The sequence below is a fragment of the Myotis daubentonii genome, chromosome 18, assembly GCF_963259705.1.
Source record: "Myotis daubentonii chromosome 18, mMyoDau2.1, whole genome shotgun sequence".
Lineage (NCBI taxonomy): Eukaryota > Metazoa > Chordata > Mammalia > Chiroptera > Vespertilionidae > Myotis > Myotis daubentonii.
The window spans coordinates 9,704,929-9,732,005 of NC_081857.1; the positions used below are offsets into that span (position 1 = coordinate 9,704,929).

General features: G+C 56.6%; 1 protein-coding gene across 2 annotated transcripts; it reads right to left on the reverse strand.

The window, feature by feature from the left end:
• Window positions 1-6,135: 6,135 nt before the first annotated feature.
• On the reverse strand, window positions 6,136-26,755 carry SLC45A3 (solute carrier family 45 member 3). Of its 2 annotated transcripts, XM_059674692.1 has the most exons (6): window positions 26,602-26,744; window positions 26,121-26,195; window positions 11,941-12,333; window positions 10,362-11,147; window positions 9,391-9,656; window positions 6,136-7,859 (listed from the first exon to the last, which is right to left on the reverse strand). In XM_059674692.1, the coding sequence occupies exons 3-6, from the start codon at window positions 12,110-12,112 to the stop codon at window positions 7,422-7,424; spliced, it is 1,662 nt and encodes a 553-aa protein (XP_059530675.1). In that variant the 5' UTR covers window positions 12,113-12,333; window positions 26,121-26,195; window positions 26,602-26,744; the 3' UTR covers window positions 6,136-7,421. The 2 variants fall into 2 exon arrangements, with proteins under 2 accessions (XP_059530675.1, XP_059530673.1); XM_059674690.1 differs by lacking the exon at window positions 26,121-26,195 and having other exon boundaries at window positions 26,602-26,755.
• Between the last annotated feature and the right edge of the window lie 322 nt (window positions 26,756-27,077).

Sequence of the window (27,077 nt, forward strand, 5' to 3'; positions counted from 1 at the left end):
CAGGCCAGCTTTTTTTTTTTTTTTAATATATTTTTATTGGTTTCAGAGAGGAAGGGAGAGGGAGAGCGAGCTAGAAACATCAATGATGAGAGAGAATCATTGATTGGCTGCCTCCTGCATGCCCCCCACTGGGGATCGAGCCCACAACCCAGGCATGTGCCCTTGACTGGAATCGAACCCGGGACCTTTCAGTCCGCAGGCCGACGCTCTATCCACTGAGCCAAACCAGCCAGGGCCCAGCTTTCTTGTTGTTGTTGTTCTATTCAGACCTTCAACTGATTGAACGAGGCCCATCTACCTTTGCTTTACTCAGTCTACGCATGTAAATGTTCATCTCATCCAAAAACACCCTCGAAGACACACCCAGAATAATGTTTGACCAAATATCTGTCCACCTGGGGCTCAGTGAGTTGGCATAAAATTAACCATCACACCGTGAGAATAGAGATGGTCTCGCGAAAGGCCTGGCCCTGGTCGTGAACAAGACATTGTGACCAAAGCATCTCATCGATGCTTTCATCTCTCCCTCTCCCTTTCTCTGTCTCTAAAATCAATTTAAAACACACGCACATATATTTAAAAAAGGAGAGAGAGAGGTCAGATGGGAAAGTTCTTGGAACACCTGGAGTTAAAGACTCTACCTCTTCTCCCTGTCTCTTACCCGTCAGCCTCACAATTTCCACTCCCACGTCACAACTTGAATTTTTTTCTTTTTTTTTTTTTACATTGAGAAAAATGTGAAGCACTCTAAGGAACATATTATCCCCAAAATCCACAGACATTAATAAATTAAATGAAATACTCCGTTCTGCAGCATACTGACACAAAACCACAAACTCATTAAAAAAAGCCACGTGAAACCACTCATCACTCACTCAGCATGACTACACTGAACGCAAAGGCCCAAAACAAGTCCTACGACGAACCATGTGACCGGCCACGGCAAAACCCGCCTGCACGGCAGCAGCCACCGGTGCTGGAAGCAGGACTGCCCAGCGGAGGTCGTCCACCTGTTCAAAAGGAAGTGGGTTTCCTCTGCCCGTTCCTTTGGTTGGCTCACGAATTCATTTAGTCAAGCGAGCCGATGCATCTAGCACCCTAAACACCCCTCACATTGATCGCTCCTTGCTAGCCCTCGCCGCCACTGTCATGTCATCTCTGTCTGGGGCTAATACATTACCCTCATCGATCCCCAGCTCACCTCGGCGGCTGGCCATCAAGTCCCTGCCTACCCTGCAGCCTCATCTTCCCAAGGCACCGAGCTGACTCACCTTGGGGGACTCACCTGCACGCAGCAACGGCACCCGGTTTCCCTCCAGCTCTGTATCCACTCTCCGGTTCCCTCAGCCCCCAAACCCTGCTTCAGCCACAACGAGCGTCTTCCCGCTGTTCAACCAAACTTGCCTCTGTTGAGCCTCAGTGCCTTTGCACGGGATGCGTTCTCGTCATGGCAAGCTCTCTGCCTCTTCTCTGTCTACCGAAGTTGTATTTATTCCACTCTCAGCTTAAACATCTCCTTCTCGGGCTCCTCAATGTTAATCACGTCCTCCTCCGCAATAATAATGCATAGATACAGAGCTAGATTTGGAACAGCACTCAATACGACGCAGCTTTTGCTCCAGAACTTGGTGGGGGGACGGGCTGTGAATTCCTGTTGGGGTTTCAGGTCTCATTTTAGCTTCTAGGAAACCCTCTCTGGTTCCCCACTATCAGGCCTCACCCCGGGCTGGGCCAGGGCCCCTCTATGTACTTCCCTTGCCCCGTGGCCCTCGCCCCAGGACCGCCACGTGTTCTGCGATTGCTTCTGTGTGTCGCTGCACCCCTCAGCGGTCAGGGACTTGAAAGAGGGTAGAGACTGCTCCTGTGTTTCCAGCCTGTCACAGCCCTGGCACGGGGTGGTTGCTTAATAAATGTTTGTGGAGAGAAATAGATGAGTGAGTCAAATGAAGTTTTGCCCCATGAGCATGGGTGCCATAGTGGCTGCATGTTACGGGAAGACGGGGGAGGACGTGATTAACATCGAGGAGCCCGAGAAGGAGATGTTTAAGCTGAGAGTGGAAAAATAAATACAACTTCAGTAGACAGAGAAGAGGCGGAGAGCTTGCCATGACGAGAACGCACCATGTGCAAAAGCACTGAGGCTCGACAGAGGCAAGTTTGGTTGAACAGCAGGAAGAAGCTCATTGTGGCTGAAGCAGGGTTTGGGGGCTGAGGGAACCGGAGAGTGGCGGGCCACGGGGATACAGAGCTGGAGGGAAACCGGGTGCCGTTGCTGCGTGCAGGTGAGTCCCCCAAGGTGAGTCAGCTCGGTGCCTTGGGAAGATGAGGCTACAGGGTAGGCAGGGACTTGATGGCCAGCTGCCGAGGTGAGCTGGGGATCGATGAGGGTAATGTATTAGCCCCAGACAGAGATGACATGACGGCGGCAGCGAGGGCTAGCAATGGAGAGATCGATGGGAGGGGTGTTTAGGATGCACAATCAATATGCCTCGGTGGGTTTCTTTATGACTAATGCACGAAGACTGGGAAAATGTCCGTCTGATCGATGGAAGTGCTCATGGATTCGGAGAGCGCGCATGGAGTCATAAACGCCGCCAGCTTGTTCTGTAGGAGATGGTCTTTGTCCGTATTTTAGAAACATGCTCCCAGTAGTGGTTTCTCCCGCCAGCGCCCTCTGCAGTCCTGTGTTGCTGGTGCTTGTCACACCGCCTTTTCACTGGACACACCTTCTTTCCCCAGGGAAATCTGAGAGCTCAGAGAGCAGGGACTGCCCACACCTCCACACCCGCTGGTGCCCTTCCCTCTCAGGTATCCAGTCATTGGTAATGGTTGACAATGGATCGGTTGGTGCTTATCAGAAGGGCATGGCACAGATCAAAAGTCCTCCACATTAAGAAGAAGTCACCCTTTTGTGTTGGAACTAGAGGCCCAGTGCACAAAATTTGTACATTGGCAGGGTCCCTAGCGGCTGCCAGCTGCTGGCCAGGGCCTCTCTCCCTTCCCCCGGGCGGCCCCGCCCCCTGGTCGAACTCCCAGGCAACTCCTGGATGAGGGGACAATTTGCATGCTACACTTTTATTATATAGGATATTAGATTCACAGAAAAGCTGTGGAGACAATGCAGGGGCCTCCCACATCCCCCTCACCTCCTCCACCTGTTAAACTTGTGATGGTAGAACAAAAGCCGGAGGCAGTGCTCCTGGACCAGTGGCGGCATCTTCACAGGCCTGTTTGTCACTGATGGAAGAGGAAGTGCCTCCTGCTACACGCTATTCCCATGTCACTGTAATAAAGTCACTGAGAAAGGCCAGCCAGTGGGGTACCCTCTGTGTCAGGGCACCCCCCCCCAGCCTGCTTCTTGCTGGCTCACCCACACCTGGCTCTCCCTGGAGCCACTTCCCCCCAGAAACTGGATCCCTAAGAGGGCCCAGGGCTGCTCCCAGCGGCCTCCTCACAGCCCATCTGAGCTGCAGTGAGGGAGGGTGTCTGTCGTTGCCACAGTTCCAGGGCTAACATAGGGCCAGCATACAGGAAGGTAGACAGATACTATCTGATGAAAAGGAAGGAGCATTAATGGGGGCTGTAAATTGCTAGCTTATTGGGCGGGGGAGCAGCTCAGAACCATGAAGTCATGGCATTCGAGAGCTGTGTCTACTATGTCTATTAACCCCTCACTGTACCCACAGTAGAATGACATGTCAAAGGTCAAATGCTAGCAAGAGGCAGTTGGGTCAAGTGACAAGCTGCCTCCTAGTGCGCATGGGGATCTGGTGACAGTGTTGGGTGTCAGGAAGCCCCAGCTCTGAGCAGCCCTCTGGCCAACAGTGGCAGAACTGCCAGGCTGCTGTAACCAAACCTAACCCTGGAAACCAAGGTCATTTTCCCAACAGCACAAGAAGTAACCCGAGATCCAAGCTGCCCAGGGATCCACATTCCCCACCCCTCCTCTTTCTGCTCCCCCATCCACTGTAACTGGCTCTGCAGGGAGGGCACCCCAGGCCAGAAAGGGAGATCCATGAATGCACAGGGATGGGGCACCGCTCACTGACTCCAGCCCAGCCCCCCTTTCTCCAGCCCAGGACCCTGGGCTCCGCCCTCCCCAACCCTCCCCCTGGGAGCTGGGCAGGATCCACGTGAGGGGGGAGAGGGCCGTGGGATTGCCTGACCCTTTCTTTCTCCCTCACAGAAAATTCATATATTTTCCCGCCCCCTAAACTCTATCAGTATCTTTGGTTCATGTTCTGCATTCCCCACGTACATCCTGCCCGAAACATGTACGTACATTTGATTCAGACACGCTGTTCCTTACGGGCGAGAGCCAGATTGCACTTGTCTGGGACCCCACGTGGAGGACTCAGCAGACTCAGTGGTGATGTCCTTGAGCTGGCTACTCACCGTGTCCTGGCCAGAGACCTCTTTCTTCCGGCTTCGCTCCTCCTTGCTGTCCTTGTTAGCAAGTTGATGTTTCTGTGAGAAACATATTTCGAAACTTGAGGGCTACCAACAGAAGGCTCCGATTGCCTGTGAGCTGGTTTATCTGGTCCCAAATATTGAAAACCTGCTAGCAAAGCCCTCTGAGTCCAAGCCTCTTGTTCCCTCAGGGTTTGCAATCTGCTTTTGCGTACACTGAAGCAGTTGGCACCGTGGGGATGAGGACCCGTCCAAGGGAGAAAAATAAACACATTCGCCCAGCCGTGCGTGGCTCAGTGGTCAACCTATGAACCAGGAGGTCATGGTTCGACTCCCAGTCAGGGCACATGCCTGGGTTGTGGGCTCGATCCCCAGTGTGGGGCGTGCAGGAGGCAGCCATTCCATGATTCTCATCATTGATGTTTCTATCTCTCTCTCCCTCTCCCTTCCTCTCTGAAATCAATAAAACTATATTTAAAGTAAATAAATAAATGAAAATTGAGGAGATGCCTATGGATTATACAAATTTAAAAGACATACCCATCAGTTGCAATGTGTGGAACTTATTTTGTTCTAATTTGAACAAAATCTTTACAAAATAATTTGAGATGAAAATGTGAACATTGACTGGATATTTGATTACAATAATGAATTATTATTTTTTTATACTAATAATGTGGCTCTCTGTTCCTCTCTCCAATAAGAAAAAAATAAAAATAGTACTACCCAGTTTGGCTCAGTGTATAGAGGGTCAGCCTGTGGACTGAAGAGTCACAGGTTTGATTCTGGTCAAGGGCACATGCCCAGGTTGCAGGCTTGATCCCCAGTACGGGGCATGCAGGAGGCAGCCAATCATTGATTCCTTCTCATTGTTGATGTTTCTATCTCTCTCTCCCTCTCCCTTCCTCTCTAAAATCAATTAAAAAAAATATATATATATATACACATATATATATATTAAAATAAATAAAAGTCATTGCCAACTTGATAGGCAAAATATTTTAAAAAATAACAATAAAATTTAAAAAAGCTCTTTGTTAATATATGTATCTCACACACACACCAAAAAAAGGCAGGAGGTAGGTTGCAGGATATGGAACAAAAATGTCAGAACATTAATAATTGTTGAACTTGGACTCATTATACCAGGTTCATTACTCATGTATGCTTGAAATTTCCATAATAAAAAGTTAAATAAAATATAGAACATTTTAAAAATGAACAAAACTGTTTTTTGCTAGCAACTACTTAAAGGACAGGAAGACCCGTCAAGTTGAGGGAGGCGACAAGGCAGAGAAGTCTCTGAACTTGACCTGAGCCTGGCAGGAGGGATGAAGGAAATGAGGAAGGGCAGGACGGAGGCACAGAGGGGTCAACATCCTCACCTGCACAGCAGGGGAGTTCGTATTGCTGTAGTTGATAATGGGTGCTTGCTCCATCTCCTTGGACACACTATGAGCCCTTTGAGAAGGAAAATGCCCCCACTCCCCTTCATTCCCCCCACATTCCCAAAGGAACCCCTCAATCCAGGGGGTAGCACAGCCACACCCAATCACCAAAGGACTAGAGTACTGGTCTATGGCTCCACCTGCTGGTGACGCTGGGAACTGAAGCTGCCCCCCCCCCCACACACACACACAAAAACCCAGCTCCAATGAGAAGGGATCCGAGGATAATTTTTGAGAAATCTGGTCCTTCCCAGCAGCGGAGATAAATACAGGCCAATTAAACATATAAGAAACCTTTAATTTCATCACCATAAACATTATATTCTGATTGCTCACATACAGTATAAAATATTTACTCCGCTAAATAAATAAGACATGACGTTATTGCAAACGGCACTTAAAACCCCCCAGAGATATGCCCTCCTTAACCTAGGCAGGGGGTGCTCCTGAGATTCTGTGCGAGTGTCCCCAAGCACAGATATGCCCTGGGGCTGAGACGGATAAAGGTTCGAGGAGCCACACTGAGTGCTTCTGGTCCCGAAACAGCCCCCGAGAGAGGCTGTGAAGCCAGTGGAGAAAGGTAGGGGTGGGCAGCGCCTTCATCAGCCCAGTCCTAGAGGAAGCAGAGGGGAGTCGGGCGGGCAGGCTGGGCCGAGAGAGGAGGGCAGTCCAGGGAGGCCGCTGAGACCTGCAGCCCAACCCTCCGCCTTTACCAGCCTTGGGTGAGAGGAGTCGGGATCAGTTGGGGCGAGCAGAGCTTCCGAACTCCTGGGTTAGAAAGTTTTGGGGCCAGACCAATCACTCCAGGAAAAGGAGATGCTGGCAATGCTTGGCCCAGTCACCAGCCATCTCCGGGGGCCCTGTCGTTGAGGATGTCACCGCCCAGACACAGAGCTGGGAATTGATTCCCCTCTATTTAAATAAATAAGTTAAATATTTAAAGGCCTGTGTCCCTATGATGGAGACACAGGGGCCAACAAGCCATGTCCTGATGACACAGGGCTGGGGGCATCCGTGGAAAGGCAGTGCTGGGAGGACAGGCAGTGTCCCCTCTCCCCTCAGAAATCTGCCCCCCAACTAACTTCCATACTTTCAAATCCTGTGGGGGAGAGTTTCACACCAGAGCAACATTGGGGGAACCTATAGGATATGGGGGCTTGGAGAGAGGAGACCTGGTGGCTGAGTTTACTCAGCTCCCCAAGTACCTTCTCTTGGTATGTCTTGATCAGGGCGCTAGCTGTTCCCCTGAGCCTGGGTAATCCCGCGAGAGTCCTGAATTCCAGTGCACGGTGCTAGTCAAATGCCCCGACCTTCTCTCCCTGTAAGTCCAGGCTTAGGCCCATGTGGAGTCAGCCACAGCCCTAAGGATGGGAGAGGTGGGACGGAAGCCCAGTGCCCTACCTGTGCAGCTACGCACCTTACCGCCATGGGGTGGCAGCAGAGAGCCACACCACTTGGGCAGCAATAGAAACTGGGAAGCCAGCCCCACAGCCCTATGGAGCCTGGAAGAGGGGGAGCTGGGACCCAGGGAGGCAGGCCCTCGCTCAGTGGGTGGGAAGTGCTCTACACTGAGTATTTGGCCAGGTCACTCTTGTCAAATACTACCCGCGTAGCAAAGTAAATGGCAACCAGACCCAGGCCTGCGGCTGACACCATGTAGGCAGTGACAGACTGGCTGAGCTGGACGATGGAGCCCATGAACAGGGACGGGGCCACCTGGGACAACAGGAAGGCACTGTCCAGGATGGCGAGGTCCAGGCAGATGCCCCTGCCTGGAACGACCCTGGCCTCGGGCGGCTCGCCCACCACCACACGCATGGAGACATCGCAGGCGGAGGCCCCGCAGAGCGCGGGCGCAGAGGGGAGCAGGCCGCTGCCTCCGGCACCCACGTGTCCATTGGGGAAGGGGGACATGGCCTTGGGGCCGGGCAGGAAGCTGGTCATCAGGCTGTCTTCAGTGGCACCCCCTCCGGCATCTCCTCGGTACTTGGGAAGAAATACCTGGGGGAACAGAGGAAGGAAAAGGGGACGAGGATGGTGTGTACCCAGGCCTGGGAGTCCCGCGGCGATGAGAACACCAGTCCACAGGCCTTAGTGAAAACCAGGCAGCGGGTCAGAAACCTGAGCTTGGTCTGGGCCGAGTCAGAACCCTCTTCAGGACTGGGAGGCGGGCAGGGGGCAGGGATAGGACAAATCTGAAGCTAGAAGTCTAGTTGGCTGCATTAGGTCTGAGATCCGTGGCAGAGCTCACCCCTGACCCCCGGGGAGCCCATGACTCACGGAAGTGGGCAAAGACAGGTGCAGGCAATGCACAGGGCCAGGTGTGCCATTAGCGACTGCTGGAAGGGGCCTCCCAAGCCCTCCCCTCCCTGCCTGCTACCCCAGGAAAGACCAGTGAGGCTGGAGCCTGGAGGGGCCCCTGGAGTTAGAAGTGCTCCTCGGTCCAAGGGGAAGACCGGCCCCTGTATGTTCCCTGGCACCAGTGCACGTGCCCAAGCCTGGCCTCGGGACATCAGCCCCAAGCCCGCAGCCCGGGCAGCGGAAGAGTGGAGGCTGCTGAAGGTTATCCGTGTGCCGACAGGGGTCTCAGGAATCAGGTTCCCCCAACCAGAACCCTGGCCCCTCCCTCCATTCCTTCCCGCCTGCAGCTACCGATTTGGTTAACCAGCCTTCAGTTTGCTGCTTCCCTGCTACCCACTCATGTTCTACAAGGGCAGAGATACGTCTCCCCAAGTCCGGAAGCTCCAAGGACACACCTGCATCTCCTTCCTGGGGACACCCCAGCTTCTTGCCTGTCTGGGCAGAGCTCTGCGCCCAGGACTGTAGCTCAGCGAGGCCAGTGGAGGAGACAAAGTTGACCATATATATGGCCTGGTCAGGAGGCTGCCCACAAAAGGGGGCCCCTGGAAAGGCTAGTGTGAAACCCCCACTTCAAGTGTCCAGGCAAGTGGTGTCAGGCCGAGGGGGTGGGGGAAGGGAACAAAGGAAGAGGGAAAAACAGGAAAAGAAAAGAGAGAATTCAATAGGAAGAGGCAGATAAAGCATGAGAGGGGACAGTGAGGAGCCTTCCCGTCTGGGAGACCAAAGCAGGCCCAGGTCAGTCCGCCCCTCCCAGCCTCTGCCCAACACCAGGCCACCCCCGCTCCCATCTGCAGAAGCTGGGCCCCAAGGTCACCTGGCCCAACCCCCTGCCCCCACAGCACAGCCCAGCCGTCAGAGGGCTTCTTGGTCAGAGAGCTTCTTGGCACGACTCTTCAGGACTCCCCCAGGGAAGGATTCTGCACTTCCTGCAATCATCCACTCAAGTGCTTTATAATCCTGACACCAGGAAGTCGTTCCCAGAAGCTAATCTATACCCTCCTTCCGCAGCCCACTCTGGCCCTGGGGCGGCCTGGCCTTCCTCTCTGATCAAAGGCTGCTTTCTCAAACTTCTCTTGCCTGAGCCCAGTTCTGGGCCAGCCAGCCCCACTCCACCCCACAACACCCCCCCGCCCCCCCCCCCAAGGCCCAAGGTAGCATCCGGTGTGAGTACCTGCCTCTCCCGGTGGTAGAGGGAGGCCAGCGTGTAGGGCAGGATCTGCAGGGTGGAGAAGGTGAACCCGGTGAGCGCTGCTGAGGCGGTCACAACAGCCACACTGCGCGACAGGCACGTGGCGCCCGCAGCCACGGGGAAAGCCACCACACTGGCCAGGTAGACTGCCCGCGTGCCGAATCGCTGCACCAGCCGGTCCATGACCAGGGAGAAGAGCAGGGAGGTGGCACACTGCAGGAACAGCCCCAGGCTGCCCATCCGGACTCCTAGACAGAGAGGCGGGAGAGAGGCAGTCAGGCGAGGAGGGGGAGGGGCCCAATGCAATCTGGGGGTGCTCAGAGTTAGGGGCCATGGACACCTGCTGCCCAAGACCTGCTAGGTCAGCCCTGCTCCCCAGCACCCTCCTACCCTACCTGTAACCCCAGGAGTCTAGGCCGTCCCACTGACTTCAGGGAATGTGGCCAGAGCTACTGGCTAAGGGCAGCGGAAGCCGCTCTGAGGGTGTATAGGCAGCCCCGGCTAGTGCTCAGCTAGCTAGGAGGACGAGAGGGACACAAAGACAGTTTCGCCAGAGGCTCTGAGGTTCCAGGACACCTGGGCCGCAAGGTGTTGGCAAGGGGATTTGGAAAGTCAGGAGTGGGAGCAGGGGACACCACTGAACAGGCAGACCTGACACGCCAGCCTGGACTCCTCCACTCCCTTTGGACCTTCAATCAGCGCAGCCTTTTCTGTCACTTTGGGACAAGGGCCCTGATCAAACCCCCAGAGCAGCCCCAGGCTCTACTGAGACTGCAGGCTCAGCTGCTCTGTAACCTTGAGGAGCTGCAGGCAGAGGCTGGGCCCGTTTTCCTGATGGGCAAGTCAGGGTGCAGAGGTGCACAGCTACCTGCCCAGGCACAGGTGGTGGGCATGCCCCTATGCCTGAGCCCCCCAACCCCCCTACTCCGCCCTCCCCCGCCAAGGAGCCTTACCTTCATCGTAGTGTCTCCGGGCTTCAGTGCCTGGCTCAGCCCTGGGCACACCCTGGTACAGCCCCTCGCCCACGAAGTCCGTGTAAAACAGCGTGAAGGTCATGAATGCCATCCAGCTGCACAGCTCGGCCACAAAGAGTCGGCGCAGGGCATGCGGCACGCGGCAGCAGACCTGGTGCAGCCGGGGAAACAGGGCGCCCAGGTTCCGGAAAGCCAGGCGGGCGCGACACGGGCAGCCGCAGACTGGCCTGGAGGGCACGGACAGCCCTTCCGCTGGCTCGGCTGGGTCCAGTGCCGCCTCCTCGACCACAAACAGTGTGGCCGCCATGCACGTGAGGAAGATGAGAGTGAGCAGGCCGAAGAGACACTCTTCCTGGGTGCCCAGGTAGGGGGCCAGGGCGCTGGCGTCCCAGTCGATGGCAGGCAGGAGGTAGCCCAGGCAGCCCCCGAGGCTGATCATGAAAGCATAGACGGAGAAGGCCTGGCGACAGTGGTCGGGGTCCCGGAAGAGGTCAGAGAGCAGGGCCTCCAGCGGAGTGAAGCACACTTGGCCGCAGAAGTCCAGCAGCCCCACGCCCACGATCAGCAGTGCCAGCTCCAGGGGCCGGGTGTCCGGGCACAGCAGCCCCGCCAGCCAGCTGGCCCTCGGGATGAGGAAGAGGCTCAGCAGGACGCCCAGGGACAGGGCCCAGATGAAGGGCCTCCGGCGACCGTAGCGCCCACGCCAGTGGTCACTGGCTGAGCCTAGGAGTGGGACCGAGACCAGGCCCAGCACTGGACCGATGCCTGCGAGAAAGGCAGGTAGTGTGAGCCAGGGCTGGGGCTGGGGCTGGGGCGGGGGCAGGGGGACCGACCTCCTTGGGGAGGATGGAACGACCGTGATACTCTCACAGGGAGGACCGCTCCTGCCCTGGGCACTGTGCTGAGTACTTAGGGACTCTAATGTACTCCTCACAGCTGGGGTCACTAACGCCCCATTTTCAGGTGGGAAAACTGAGGCATGGAGCGACGGATGAGTGAGACTCGTGTCCAGGGCTAGGGCGAGGAGGGCGGGAGGCAGGGCTTCGGCAGGCGGTCCGACTCCAGAGCCCATCATCCTGGCAGAGCCCCTGCCGCCTGGGAGCCGCACGGGGCTGCCCACTTGCCTTTAGTGGCTTTTGCAGAATTCACCCCACAGGTAAGCAGGAGCCCTGGCTGGGAGACCCTAACCCTACTACCCAGCAGCCAGGTGTACAGCTGGCTAGGTCACTAACTTCTGATAGACCTCCACTATCTTCTCTCTGGACTAGACACCCTCCACGGCTTGCAGCAAGCATTAAATGAGATAATAGACAGGAATGAGAAAGGGCCAGCCCAAAGGGAAGGGCCATTTCTACAGTGTCCCCATGAGCTGGTCATGATGCAGGGCCAGGGGCATAGTGGTGAACAGGGCATGTCGCCTTTTCTTCTTCTTGGGACCCTCTCAGCCCAGACAGCCCCCTCTCCCGCCAGGTGGCTCTGTGGACAGAGGCACTGTTGCCTTATGCCCAGGTGGCATGTATCTAGAACAGGAGGCAGGAGGAGGTAGGTGGTGACTTACCCAGCACCATGGTCATGAACTTCTCTTCGACCCCCACTTCCAGCAGCAGGGGTGGCACGTAGGTGATTCCCGCGGCCAGACACACCTCCAGGCCGAAGGTCAGCAGGTTGACCAGCAGGAGCTGGGCTTTCCGATGCCGCAGCAGGCGGCTCACCCACAGCCTCTGGACCATGGCGGGCCAGGTGGGTAGGGTTCTGACCCCGTCACTCGCTCCAGAACCGCCTGGTCCCAGTCCCACTCCAGGCGCCCAGGCCTCTCCTCCTCACGGCCACAGACTGCCGAGGACGCAGCCAGGAGCCCATTTCCGCCAGCCCTCCGTGCAGGTCCGGCTTCTCAGCCCATGCTCAGTGCCTGCTGCCGCGGGTGCCTCGGTGGGGACATGTCACTCAGATCCTAAAAGGGCAGGAACACATCCCACACTGAGTGCGAGGTCCTGGGAACCGGGGCTCCAGGATCTGCTCCGATGGCCCTAAATCCTGGTCACTCCCAGGCTGGTGCTGGGCCCTGCCACCTAGGTGCCACCCCCTGGCTGCCCAATCAGGAAGTGCATGTTTATATTAGCCTAAGGCTGACATAATGAATAAGGTAAATATGATTTTTAAACCTCAGCACACTCCAGAGCCAAACGGATATCGGTTATTCTCTGTCTTGGATACCCTTGCAAGTGCCCTCGCCTGCTGGTATGGAAAAAAAAAAAAAATCAAACCAACTGAATTCCCGGATCCCCGGGCCCTGTTATCGAGGTGCCCCTGGAAACCCCCACCAGGCAGGGCCGATTTGCTTCTCTCTCATCTCCCAAAGCCGGGCCGTTCCAGTCCCCTTTGTTAAGAGCAGCGCCTCCTTTCTGCACTGCCTGGCCCCGAGCCATGTTGCACCAGAACTCCCACCCCCACGGACAGGACGAGGGGGGGGAGGGAGGCTGTGGTTTGCTGGGTGGGTCTGAATCTGTCACGGAGCCGCTGAAAGAGCGCTCCTCTCCAGGAACCTGGGCCTGAACACCTCTCCCTTAGCTTCTTCCGGCGCTCGGCATTCATGCAGAGGAAACATTCCCACGTGTGCTGCCCGGCTGTCCCGGGACAGTGGGGACAGTGGGGCCACAGCTGGGCCAGGCTGTTCCCAGGTGCCAGCCTCACAGGGGTGTGAAACCACCAACTGTCAGCAACTGCCTTGCCCTGTGACCCCTGGGCTGGCAGGATGCCCCACCACTTCCCCGGCAGCCTTTCTCTGCTCCCCAAACAACTCCATTCTCAGCAGAGAAGTCCCTCAGCCCTTCCTTCCAGGCCTGACCGCTGTGCACAGAGATCCCACCCTGATCCTGCTTCATAACCACAGCACCTACTAGTGCTGCAGTCTGCCCTGTTCAGAAGTGACCACAAAAGAGGGAAGATCGCCTAACTGGTTTGGCTCAGTGGATAGAGCGTCGGCCTGCGGACTGAAGGGTCCCAGGTTCGATTCCGGTCGGGGGCATGTACCTTGGTTGCGGGCACATCCCCAGTGGGGGGTGTGCAGGAAGCAGCTGGTCGATGTTTCTCTCTCATCGATGTTTCTAACTCTCTATCCCTCTCCCTTCCTCTCTGTAAAAAATCAATAAAAAATATAAAAAAAAAAAAAAAGAGGGAAGATCAAGTCAGCCACGAAGAGGAGGCATAGAAGGGGCACCCGGGTGTGAAAAGGCAAGTCCTCTAACCTGTCCTCCGTGTCAAAGGAGGTGGGTGCACCGAGCCCAGGCCACAGGGGGCTGGAGTCGGGAGCCGTCCCTTGCCTCGCCGGCTCAGTCCAACAGATGCTGTGGCAGCGGGCCAGGCTCTAGTCTCCTCCCCACTTGGAGCACCCTCGCCTCCACTCATCCCCTCTTCCAATCTCACTCAGCATCTCGTAACTTGGCACTTCAACCTCTTTTATCTTTTCAAATGACAGCTCCACAGGGCCTTGTGTGTTACAAAATGTGTCGTAGGTGCTCTCTGCACTGTGCCACAGAGAAATCAGATGGCTATCAATCCTGGGTAGAGGTCTCCATCCCATAACTGCCACGGGCTCTGCAGCTGGCAGATCAGATAAGGCTGAGCCACCTCCTCCCCAGAGTTCCGCCCAGACCCAGCCCATCAGCGCTGGGGCAGGGCACCGGCTCAGTGGCATGGGAAGAGTGTAAAACACAGGCCCACAAGGCCCCAAAGGGGGGAGGGGGTACCGGATACCACTGTTAGCTGGGCAAGTGTGGGTTCAGCTTGAGCCAAGCCCCTCCCCAGAGGCTGCATGGCCGGAGCACCCCAGAAGGAAAGCAGTCGATGGCACAGAGGCCAGGGGTGCCTTCCAGCGTGGAGGGAGGGGTTCTGCGTCAGAAGGCTTCCAGCCCAGTCCACTCCCTGCCCGCAGCCTGGGCGGACCCTGGACACTCACCTGCTCTGGATTTTAAGGGCCAGGCCCTCCCTGGGCAAACAGAAGTGGTCAGACCCAGCCTCACCCACAACCTTCCCCCATTTCCAAGACCTGGTTGCTCTCCTTTAAAATAAATTGCAGCTCTCCAGCAACTATTAATGACCCACCTGCCACCCCGCCTCCCCGCCCCCCCCAATCCAGCTCCTCAGCCCACAAGGGAGAAAGAGAAAAAGGGGTGCAGAGAGGACTCTCCCCTCATCCACCTACAACCCAGATAGCCCATTAGCCGTCCCCCCTCCTCAGCACCTCTCCCCTCCCCCAGAGGCGCTAACCTGGAAACCCGGGCTGGACCAGGTGAGGAATTCATTGAAAGGAGTAGGTTAGGAAGTCGGCTGGCTCCCAGCCCTGCTCTGCCACTGTTCTTAGGTTACTGAGCCCGTCCGCCCCTTTTTGATGTCTATGGTGTGTGTGTGTGTTTGGGGGGGGGGGGGGGGTCCAGGGCACTCTCACCACCCTCGGGCTTTGCTCCTGCCAGCCTGGAAGTGCCTGAGGAGTCCTAAGCCAAAAGAATGCTCTCCCCTCCAAAGCCCCCTTTCTTCTCCTGGCATCGACCCCAGTGCCCCAGTCTGCCCCCTTCATCCCCACTCCGGGGCCCTCAGGGGGAGGAAGTGACCAAGGGCTCCCTCAGCACTAACTCCAGTCCCTCCAGGCCACTTCCCTGGCACAGTCCGGGCAGCGCAGCCCCTCTGTCTCCCAGGCCCAGAGAGGTGGGAGGAGAGGAAGGGGTTCAGTACCACTGCCCTGGCTACACCCCTACAAGCAGCCCCAGGGCACCGGCTAAAACTTGAAAGTGGTGGAGCACTGCCAGTCCCCCGTTTGGGGAGCTCCCTGTCCTCCCCAGGGGACGGAGGAAGGGAGACAGGACCCAATTCCCCCCTGTACCCTCCAGGCCCACTGCTCTGGGAGCATCTGCCTGTCAGGCAAACAGAAGATCAACCCAAAGAGGCAGACTCCACACACCTGGTGGGGAGGGGTGGGGAGGTACTGAAAGGGCGCGCCTGGCCAGACCTCCCAGAGAGGAACCATGGCCTTCAGCCTTCGAGGACAAGACCCTCTCGAGTTCCAAATGGCCTCCCTCTTCTCCTGGCCCCCAGGACAGGGAAGCAAGAAAGCTGGAGGGAGCCCAAGACTCTGCAAACCTTCCTGGGGCTCCACCCGGGCCATCCTTCCTCACCCCGGGGAGCAGGACCCCAGCCCAGAGAGCCAAGGGCCCGGCAGGGTCAGTGAACTTGCCTTCTGTCTGTCCAGCTCCAGACACGAAGACCTAAACAGCGCCCCGTGCTCCTCCACGTGGCGCCCCGGGGCAGGCGGTGGGCTCGGCCACACCCACTTCAGGTCAGGCCCAGCGGGGAGTGTGGGGAAATGAAACAGCAACGCCAGGAGCGTGGCCTGAACTTTCTCCAGAATTCTGATCACAGGGGAGGAGGCGGGAGGAAAGGCAACCGAGCCCACTCCCTCGGCTCCCCATGGCAGGGAGGGTCAGAGGGACGTATAAAGGGGCCTTTGAGGGCTTTCAAAGGGGCTCCTGCCACCCCGCACGCAAGGCTGAAGGGGAGCTGTGGGGAGCAGAGTCCCTGGGCTGACACTGACAGACAGAGGCCGAGGGAGCCGGGCGGAGGCAGCCCCGCGGTGGGCCAGTGTCAGGCAGCAATTCTATGGCCTCTTTATTCGGGCCAGCGTCCCCACACCCCGCCCGGGCACATCAAACGGCAGCAGCCCCCACCCTGACCCCGCCGGGCAGGCGACTGTGCCCTCCTCCCTCCACGCTCACAAAGACAGCCGGCTTTCTCACAGCTCCTGGGGAGGCTCGCTCCTGTCTCACTCCCCCTCCCCCTCCCCAGAGGAGGAAACTGGGGACCAGGGAGGCTAGCCAGGGGGGTGATGACTCAGCGGCAGAAGGGTGGGGTTTCTCCAGGCCAATCTCCCCAACGAACCACCCTACACGAGGGGGTGGAGGTCCCACCCCAGGCCAGGACTGAGGGTGGGGAGCAACCTTCAGGTGGAAGCTGCAAGACCTCAAGGCTGGGAGGATCCCCGCTTCCTCCACATAGGACTGGACCCCAGAATCAGGTTCCAGGTTGAGCTCTCCCAGCCCCTCTAGGTTGGGGGCAGGGAAGAGATCTGGGGATTCACCAGCCCAGCCACCTGTCGGCCACCCCCTTGCCGCAGTCCCTGGGACCAACATCCTTGACCTTCCCCAGCAAAACCCAGCACACTGCACTCCAGAAATGCAGCTCCACAGGAAGCCTTAGGACACCCCAGAAAGAAGCCAGGCTGGCAGCCAGGGCACCTGAGCGTGAGCATCCTTGTGAGGCCATGAGCCGCCACTGTCTCAGGGCCCGTGTCCCTCCCTGGGCAGCTGGTCGAAGGGGCACAGGATTAGACTGTGCATCATTGGTGCAGCACCCTCCAGCCCATATTTCGTCTTTGATTCTCTGGGCTCAAGTACTTCCGAAGAAGCGAGGGTCTGCTTTTCCTGGCCCCACCCCATAAAAAGGCAGAGATTTGCACAAATAGCCAGGGCGCACGACTTAGAAGGACTCCCCCTGCCCACACCACTCAGAATGCAACCCCTGCACCTTACGAGACTTGTGAGAATAAGGGCCAGGCCCAAGGAGGAAGATCAGTCCCCTCCCAGGCTGGCTCCCTGGCTCCCTGGCTCCCGCCTCCCCCAGGGCCCAGAGGCCAGGGATTTAGCGTCCGCCTGCTGCGCTGCCTTTTCTTCACTTGGACTGGAAGCCTTCTGCTTAGCAGCTTGTCAGAGAGAGCGAGGGGGCTGCAGGCTGGGACACAAAGGGGGATTAGGGAGAAACCTCTAGGCCCACAGAGTAATCCATCAAACTCTCTCCCGGCTGCCAGCACCAGCCCCTTCCCACTCAATTCCCCTTCCAGCTGCTGGGGGCCCCCCACCCCCTCCAGCTCATGAGCCCTGTCATGTTAGGCAGCACAGAGAATCCCAGGCCCTGGGGGGCCCGCGGGGGCACAGCACAGACACTGGGAAAAGGGCAACGGCCCCCTCCCCGCACTCAGCCCCAATGTGTGAAAACCCAACAGGTGGCAGTGGCTTGGAGGAAAGTTGCTTTTGTTGCCCTGTCTGAGCCGCAGCCCAGCTTCTGAAAGGAGCAAATGCCGGAGGAGGCTGGGGGAAGGGAGGGGGGAACAGTCCCTGAGCTCACTCTGGTCTCTCCTCCCCTCTCCAATCCAATGGCAGGCCTGACCCTCACCTTGGCCAGCCTAAGGCCAAGCACCTCCCAAGGGTCACCTGGCACCAGGTGACAGTCAACACAAATAGACATCTAACTCCAGGCAATGGGTCTCCCAACCAGGCTTCCTTTCTGAGAACAGCTGTGACCCAAGGTCACACTGAGTCACCTTGACCAAGTACCTCCACACCAGTGATGGCAAACCTATGACACGCGTGTCAGAGGGGACACGCGAACTCATTTTTTTTGGTTGATTTTTCTTTGTTAAATGGCATTTGAATATATAAAATAAATATCAAACATATAAGTCTTTGTTTTACTATGGTTGCAAATATCAAAAAACTTCTATACGTGACACGGCACCAGAGTTAAGTTAGGGTTTTTCAAAATGCTGACACGCCAAGCTCAAACGGTTCGCCATCACTGCTCCACACCAAGACAACCTGGGTAGCTCTCTTTCACTCCCCCACCCCCCATCCCGGGGCTGCAGACCCCTGAACCTGGCAGGTTCTGAGGGTGACCTAGACTCTGCCATCAGTCTGACCTGGGTTTGCATGCCAACTCCACCACTTACTCTGACTGTGTGCCCTTGCTCATTGGCCTCCCTGAGCCTCCGCTTTCCCATCTGCAGTTACTAACAGCAGCTACCATCGAGACACTATGTGCCAGGCACTCCTCTGAGCATTTCAATCTCCCACCTGCCCGATGAGGTGGGTACATGAGTAGACCCATTTGACAGGCAAGAAAACTTGGCTCAATACGACCAACTTCATAGCCATTAGGTTTGACAGAAAGTACAGGGAGACCTGGTTTCTCGAACATCTCCCATCTCGAACAATTCCCTTCTCAACTTGACAGCCCTTTCATGCTGATTCTTGTATGATCAGTCACGCATCTCTCAGGTGACAAACAAAGGAAAGCATGTGCAAATATGAGTCAGTTACCACTCACTGTTAAAATCTCAGGATATTGTGCTGTGAATATTTTCCTGTTTTTGTGTGTTTTGTTTTTTGCTGCTTGTAATTATTGTTAAACTAGAGGCCCGATGCATGAAATTCGTGCAAGAGTAGGCCTTCCTTCCCCCCGCCTGGCTGCCGACACCGGCTTCCCTCTGGCACCGGGACCCAGGCTTCCCTTGAAGCCTAACTTTCATCCGGAAGGTCGTCCGGAAGGATGTTCAGTCTAATTAGCATATTACCCTTTTATTATTATAGATAGAAGACTAGAGGCCCGGTGCACGAAATTCGTGCATGGGGAAGCGGGGGAGTCCCTCAGCCCGGCCTGCACCCTCTTGCAATCCGGGACCCCTCAGGGGATGTGCGACTGCCAGTTTAGGCCTGATCCCGCAGCAGTCCGACATCCCTCTCGCAATCCAGGACCACTGGCTCCTAACTGCTTGCCTGCCTGCCTGCCTGCCTGATCACCCGTAACCACTCACCTGCCTGCCTGATCTCTCCTAACCACTCTGCCTGCCTTCCTGGTCACCCCTAACCACTTTGCCTGCCTGCCTGATTGCCCCTAATCACTTGCCTGCCTGCCTGATCACCCCTAACCACCTCTGCCTTGGTCCCTGCCACAGTGGCTTCATCCGGAAGGACGTCGGGAATGACATCTGGAATGCTGTTTGGCTATCCGGTCTAATTTGCATATTACGCTTTTATTATTATAGATTTTCCTTTTTTACTGTACATTTCCTTTCCTTTTGGTTAAATTTTCATTTACATTTAGTGTCCTTTTTGTTTTTAAAGTGTTAATTTATAGATTAAACAGTACAATAGACATGTACTATGTATAAGAAAGATTAAAACAGGGAATCATTTGGGGGGGTCTGGGACGGATTAATTCAGTTTACATGATTTCTAATGGGAAAAAGTGACTCGGTTTTCGAACAGCCTTCCAGAACGAAGGTCCCACTGGCAGTGGGAGTTCCTGGCAGCCTCTTCCTCAGCTGTCCAGGCCTCCTCGGCGGAGCAGTCTGGAGAGGTGGCTCTTTCCCCAACAGGAGCAGCAGAAGTCAGAGAGCAACCAGCTACCCCTTTATTCTCCCTTCCATTCTCCCCCCCCCCACCCCCCTACACACACTAGCGCCTCTTCCAGCCCCAGAGGCAAGAGGAATGCCAAGACTGTAAATGCCTCCCCAGGTGTTGGCCCCACCAGGTGAGCAGAGGTCAGTGCAGCAGACTGCCTGCTGTAGGAGGCTGGGGAGGCAGGTGGAGGGACAAGACGGATAAACATCCCAATGTTATAAGACAGGGAGGTTCCCGTCCACAGGGGAAACCATCACAGTGGCTGATACCTACTAACTGTCCAGGAGGTGTCCGGCATGTGCTGGTAACTGACATACCTCCTCTCTCTAATTCATATCATTTGTACAATCCTACAAAGTAGGTACTATTTAATATTCCTATTTCCCAAGAATGAAAACTGAGAGATCCATGAACATGCCCAAGGTTGCACAGATAAAAAGAGTTGAATGAAAAATTCAAACCATTTGAAAATTCTGGAACGTGCTCTGAACTGGGAGCCAGGACAGTGTGGTCCAGTTGCAGAAACTCTTACAGCTGTGCTGCCTGGACAAACCATTTCACCTCTCTGGGACTTGGCTTCCACACCTGTAAAATGAGAACTAGCTGTCTCAGGTTCTTTCCCACCCTACAGCTCTGTGATCTCACACCCACCACCACCACCACCACCACAAAAAACCCTCCTTCACTTGCCTTCACACTGCTCGAGTACATCCGAGTGCCAGGGGTCAGCGGTCACCTGAAACTGAGCCAAGTCACCGAGACATCTGGGGGCAGAATTTGCCCTTTTCCCTATGCCCTCCCAGAGCTGGACTCTGTAACTGGCTGAAATTAGTGACCAAATTCTTCCTCTACTCGGGCCACAATAAATGCTTCCCTACAATGCTGGGCAGTGGTCCCAAGAAATCCCTACGCCCAGGGTGGGGAAAGAGGACGGATGTGGGAGGATGGGGAGTTGTGCACATCCTCCAAGCCCCGGGAAGTTCCCTCTCTCTGTTCTCTTTTCCTTCTTTTTTTTTTAAAAAAATATTTTATTGATTTTTTACAGAGAGGAAGGGAGAGGGATAGAGAGTTAGAAACATCGATGAGAGAGAGAGAAAGAAACATCAATCAGCTGGCTCCTGCACACCTCCTATTAGGGATGTGCCCGCAACCAAGGTACATGCCCTTGTCCGGAATCGAACCTGGGACCCTTCAGTCCGCAGGCTGACGCTCTATCCACTGAGCCAAACCGGTCAGGGCTCTGTTCTCTTTTCTTCTTACAGCTCCTGCAAAGTGAAACTCAAACTGGCCTCCCTCCTGGTGAACTTGAACTTTGCCAGGCAGCTCTCCCCATCTGCACAGATGACCCTTGTCCTCTACTTGCAGCCTGGCCTCCCTCGGAGGGAAAGTGTACGGGAATGAGGCCAGGGATGGAGGGTCCAGCAGACCTGCAGATGAGCAGAGCAGAGCAGAGCAGGGAGTCAGACAAGGTTGCTGCTCCCGCCTCTAGGATCTCAAATGTGATGGCATCAAAGAACCTTGCAGCCCTGATATTTTAGGGTCTGTGACCAGCCCCATTCCAGAGGCCAGGCTCCGTCCTATGGAAATGTGTTCCCAAAAATAGTCACTGGTGAGCAAGGGGCAAGCAGGCTCCAAAAAAGACTGTTATGATTATGACTATGATTGTGATTAAAGAGCTCTAGTTTGCCCACCTGTGGAGGAAATATGCCTCAGTGAGTACAACCTAACCTCCCCCAAAGGAACACCAAAGAGCACTGAAACTCACCTACTACCCATCCAACCATCTCTGAGCCCCACTGTGTGCGAGCCCCCTGAGAAGGTGCTGGGCCAATGGACTGCAGCCCTGTTAGCAGAGGTGGGACAGGTGCAAAGACACATGTCCCTCCAGTGGGGCGTGTTCAGTGCTAGGACCTCCTAGAGGAGGTGGCCGTGTTGCTGAGCCTTGAAGGATGAGCAGGTGAAAAAAAAAAAATGAAAGGAAGGAAGGAAGGAAGGAAGGAAGGAAGGGAGGAAGGGAGGAAGGAAGAAAGAAAGAAAGGTGAACACGATGCAGAAAAGGGTAGATATCTGCAAAACACAGCCACTGAGGCCTGGGCCTTCCACACCCACCCCCTCTCCTTTGGCCCCTCCCCAGTGAGGTGTGGTGGAAAGAGTACCATGGCCCGCTCCAGCTGGTTTGGCTCAGTGGATAGAACGTCGGCCTGTAGACTGAAGGGCCCCGGGTTTGATTCCAGTCAAGGGCACATGCCCGGGTTGCAGGCTTGATCCCCAGTCGGGGGCTGGGCTGGAGGCAGCTGATCAATGATTCTCTCTCAGCATTAATGTTTCTATCTCTCTCTTCTTCTCCCTTCCTCTCTGAAATCAATAAAAAAATATTTTAAAATACAGAAAGAAAGAAAGAGAAAGAGAGAGGGAGGGAGGGAGGGGGAAAGAGAGAGAGAGAGAGAGAGAGAGAGAGAGAGAGAGAGAGAGAGAGAGAAAGGAAGGGAGGGAGGGAAGGAGGGAAGGAGGGAGGGAGGGAGGGAGGGAGGGAGGGAGGGAGGAAGGAAGGAAGGAGGGAAGGAAGGAAGGAAGGAAGGAAGGAAGGAAGGAAGGAAGGAAGGAAGGAAGGAAGGATACCAGAGCCCAAATTAACGGGCGAGTTTTGATCTCAGATCTGGTCTAAGAGGATATTCATCAGCACTGGGCCTGTTTTTGCTTCCAGTCACCTGCCCTCCAGGGCCTCTCACCTGAGTCCTGTCCAGCTCAAGTCCCTCGCCTCCTGCAGGGCTGCCTGGAACCCACACTGTCAAGGACCCCCCTTTTCTCCCAAGCCTCCCGGGAGCCCTCAGGGCTGGATACTGATAGCTCAGGGTCATCCTGGAAGGCTTGCAGTACTTCCCTGCCCCCCACCCCACTAGCCCTTCAGCTCCTAGACAGCAGGGAGCACAGCCCCCACCAGACCATGAGAAGAGCAGTGCTCAACAGAAGGCCTCACAGGGGAAGCTGAATAGGGGTTCCTGTTTGATGTGATTTAACCTGCGTCCCTGGGATTCATGGCAGGGCCACACGCAAGGTTTCCGGGTGCTCGGCTCTCTCTCATGGCTGGAGCCAGGAGTGGGAAGCTCTATCGTCACGCCCTGGGAATGGGCCGCATGCTGCCAGCTTGGACACTATTTGTCAGCTCAAAGGACACTTGAGATTAGAGAGGCAGGGGGCACGGCAGAGACCACTGGGAAAGAGGGGCTGCGGCCACAGGCTGGCTGCTCCCGAGGGCATCCTGCCTGGCTAGGCATTCGGTATGGCCGAACTTTGGTGCCTGAAGGACTGTGGGCTATGGGACCCTTTGCCTTGCCGTCTCATCCCAGCTCCCAGAGGGTCTGGTATCCAGGATTAACAAGGACGGGAAGGAAACAAACATGTACTGAGCTCCTGGTCTGTGCAGCACTTTGCTACACGTGCCTATCTCGTTTAATCCTCCCAGTAGGTAACCTCGCAGGGTGAATAGTATCATCTCCATTTTACAGACACAGAAACGAGGCCAACAGGTGAGAGAGGCCCAGCTCCGACATCAGAAGCAAGAGGCCCCCGCAAGTCATTCAGGGCCCAGCGGCACCTCTTCCCATGGAGAGCAAACACCGTGCAGCAGAAAAGGGGACTGGACAGGAAGCTCTGGCAAGATGTCAGGACCATCCCGTGACGGCTCCGGCACCAGCCCCTGGCCCCAAACAGGGACACTTAACACACTGGACAAAGCTCCACACTCCAGCGCTACTGCTGGGAGTCAAGTGGCATCGGCGCTCAAGACACTGGGCCTGGCACCAGCTGGTCCAGCCTCGGCCCTTGCTGTCCAGCAAACAGGGCCACCGACTGTTCCAACGACAGCCAGGCCGGACACCAGAGAGCAGTGCGAGGATCCCCGTGGGGAGGGGGGGAGCTGAACCCACATTCAGGGCACACCCTCCCCACCACAGCTTCCCTACAAATCGCAACGAGTAACCTTTCTGCATGGGAGGCTCTTGACCTTTCAGAATATACACTGAGCGGCCAGATTATTATGACCACCCCATCAGTACAATGAAGTGAATGAGTTATGCGAATAATAATAATAATAATAAAACCTTGAGAGTATTTGCTTAGGAAGTTTTCAATATTCAGTATTTTTGGAAGTGTCAATGAAGCACTGATGGGGTGGTCATAATAACCTGGCCACTCAGTGTATATTATCTGTGACCTCGCGATTCACTTCCATCCCCACTTGAGGAGGGAAGGGGGACGGGGTGACTGGACAGATGAAGAAACAAGTCACACACGATACTGACAGGGGGAGCCCAGGACATCCAGTCCTGGTGTGTTCTTTGCACCAAACCACAAGTTCAACCGCATGATGTGTCATTCACAGCTTCCATATAGTTATAAATGGTGTGATTCCCTTGCTAAGAAACGCTGGTCTCGGACCGTAAACCACAATGATTGTCTTCATTGCCACCACATAACAGAGCTGGCACTTACCCAGCTCTTTTGACCTACAGCGGCTGCGTTCGGAGCGTCACCTGCATGCGCTCATTTCATCCTCACAACACTGTGAGGTGGGTCCCCTTATCCGCATTCGGAGAGGGGGAAGAGGAAGCCCAGAGGGGTGAAGTAACTTTCAAAAGGGGAAATAGGATCCAACCCCAGGCAACGGGGTGCCGCAGCTCAGCCTCTTCCCTCGTCACACTGACTCCCCAAAGTCCGGGAGACCTCGCTCCCAAAGAAACAAGGTCTACAGCAGAACCCGAGAAGGGAGTCCCAGCCTGGGGGCCGCTGTGCAGTCAGGGACAGTGACAGATACACTGGATGTGGCTCATACTAGCTGACACTTACTGAGCACATCTTTCCTGTTGGGCACAGTCAGCCCAGTGCTCTCTCAGTGCGATTTAATAGAGCTATCACTGTTTACCTTTTATATATCATATAGAACTGTATTTATAAATATTTTCATTTGTTTGTTGTCTAATAAATAATAAAGCTACAAGTAGGTATTATCATTAATATTATTATTATTATCCTCATCCTCACTTTGCAGCCACGGATAGTGAAGCTTAGAAGAGGTTAAGCAACTTGTCAACATACCATAGCTAAGAGAGTAGCCAAGATGTAAACGCTGTCTTCCTGACAGTCTGGGTTTTTATCCATAATGTTGTGCTATTAGACGATAATGTTCCTGATATTAGTGCTTAATTTCACTTCTGGAGTCCTCAGCCATCCCCGCCTCTCTGCCTTTTCTCTCCAGAGGCCGGACAGGCTGGGAAAGGGGAATCCACACCATCCCTCCACCACCCACGGGCCCAGAAGGACCCGAGTGGACCACCAAGGATCACTGTCCAGCTCCTCCTCTCGGGGTTACTCGGAGAGCCAGGAGAGGCAGGGAGGTCCCCACGCACTCCGAGAGTCTGTACAAAACTCCCCGCCACCCACTAAATCGGGGCCTGTATGCCCACAGCTGCACATTCATCCACAGCTGTATTTTTATCTTGAGACTCATCCTGCTGACTCAAGCTTCAGTTTTCTGAGCCCTTTTGGAACAACAGAGTCCTGGCTCCATGACAGGCCTGGGGGGAGGAGATAAGGGAGGAATGAGGGAATGGGACCCATCCAACTAAAGGGCCCCTGACCTCACAAACAGTCCCACTCCCTCCCTGGGAGAAGCTGCTCTGTGGGTTTCCTCAGGCTTCCCATCCAGCCTGCACCTCCGACCCCTGCCTTCCCCACCCTCCTAAGCCAGCCTGTTGCCCCAGGCCTGGGCAGGTGAGTCCACCCGAAGGCTGGCTCTGAGGGGAGATCGGCTAAGTGCCTCAGGAGAAGCAGCCAGAAGCCCCCAGAGCCTCGCTCCATCCCCGAGCAATGCCTCCAGGAGCCCTGGTCCACTGGCTATGCCCAGCCAAAGGCTCCAGGGCAGCAAGGCAGCAGCGGGGCTGTTCTTAATCCCTGCTCCACGGAGGCCCGATCTGTGCAACAGCATAAGGGCAAGTCATCGGCAGGTCCCCGCCACCATGCCAAACCTCTTGCTCCCCCCAACTCCGGCCTCCCCAGAAAAGAGGAAGCACAGGGGAAAAGCTGAGGTCAAAAGCGTCCGTCAGGAGGAGGGAAGCTGATTCAGAGGTCAAGGGCAAGGGCACATCACAGGGCTCCAGGTCCCCGGGAAGGGCTGCCCCTGGTTCTGGAGAAACCTGCGGGTCCCTGGGGGTTTCTGCAGCAGGGGAGCCTGAGCCTGGAGCGCTGGGGAGCTGGAGCAGGGGCCCAGGTACCACCTCCTCACACCGTCTGCTCATCTCAGATCCTCTCATCTCTCCCCGAGCCCGGGGAAGGCAAGGCAGGAGGGCTAAGCACTGAGCTTCCCTCTTCCCTTCTTGCCCCCTCTCCCCTCCACTCCCCAAGGGGGTAACCCAGGCTGAGAAGCAGAGGAGCCCGCACGCGCGCGCGCACACGCTCCAGCCTCGACTCCCTGCCCCGAGCCCGGCGCCAAGATGAATGTCCCAAAGGGCTCAGTCACCTTTCCCGCGGGCGTCCGGCCCCTTTCCCGGCTCCCAAGTCCGGGACGGTGCGCGCCGCGGTGACTCATCTGCCCCTTTCCGGTGGAGCGAGACAAGGGAAGAAAATACACGCAACTTTCCAAAGAAAACTCCGCCGCGGAGGTGCAACAGGAGCGAGCGCCCGGCCGCCCGCGGCCGCCCACCCGCCGCCAGCCGGGGACCGCGGGGCCCGGGCGTCCAGCCCAGCCCGCCTCCCGCCTCCCGCCTCCCGCCCGGAACGCCCGGCCCCAGCGGGGACCCGAGCGGGCGCCCCGCCCTCCGCCGCCCGGCCGCCCCGCCGCCTCCTCTGGGGCTCGAGGCGACGGCGGCGCCCGGACGGCCACCGCGCGGTCGGTCCCAGCCCGCGGGGCGCGAAGCACGCGACCTCGCGGGGCCGCGCCGCGCCCCTCCCCTCCCCGCGCCGGGCCCCCGGCCCCCGGAGGAGACGGGGCGCGCTCCTACCTGGCCGAGGCGAGCGGCTGTCACCGGCCGGCGCGGCCGAGCTCGGCCTCCTGCTGCCCCACGCGCGCCAGCCGGCGGCTTTTAAATCTCCAGGTTGCTCCGCGGGGGGGAGAGAGCATGCGCGCTGGGGCGGCCCGGAGGGGGCGGGGCGAGCGGGCCGGAGGGGGTCCGGGGGGTGGGGGGGCCCCCAGCCACGGAAGCGCGAGGTCTCCGAGCCGTCTTTGTAGCCGCGACCGCGACGGGCAGCCCCCGCACGGCTCCCGGCCGCCCTGTCATTACCTCGGGCAGCGCACCGCCCCCTCGCCGCTGCCACCCAGACATTTAGGTAACAGCGACCCGGCAGCGCGCGGCACCTCCCCTCCCGGCAGCCAGGCTGTGGCCGTGACCTGCTGGGGCTCCGCGGGCCATGCCCCGGTCCCCAGGCAGAGCGGCACCCCGCCCATCCAGGACCAGCCCTTGCAAGGAGATGTCACATT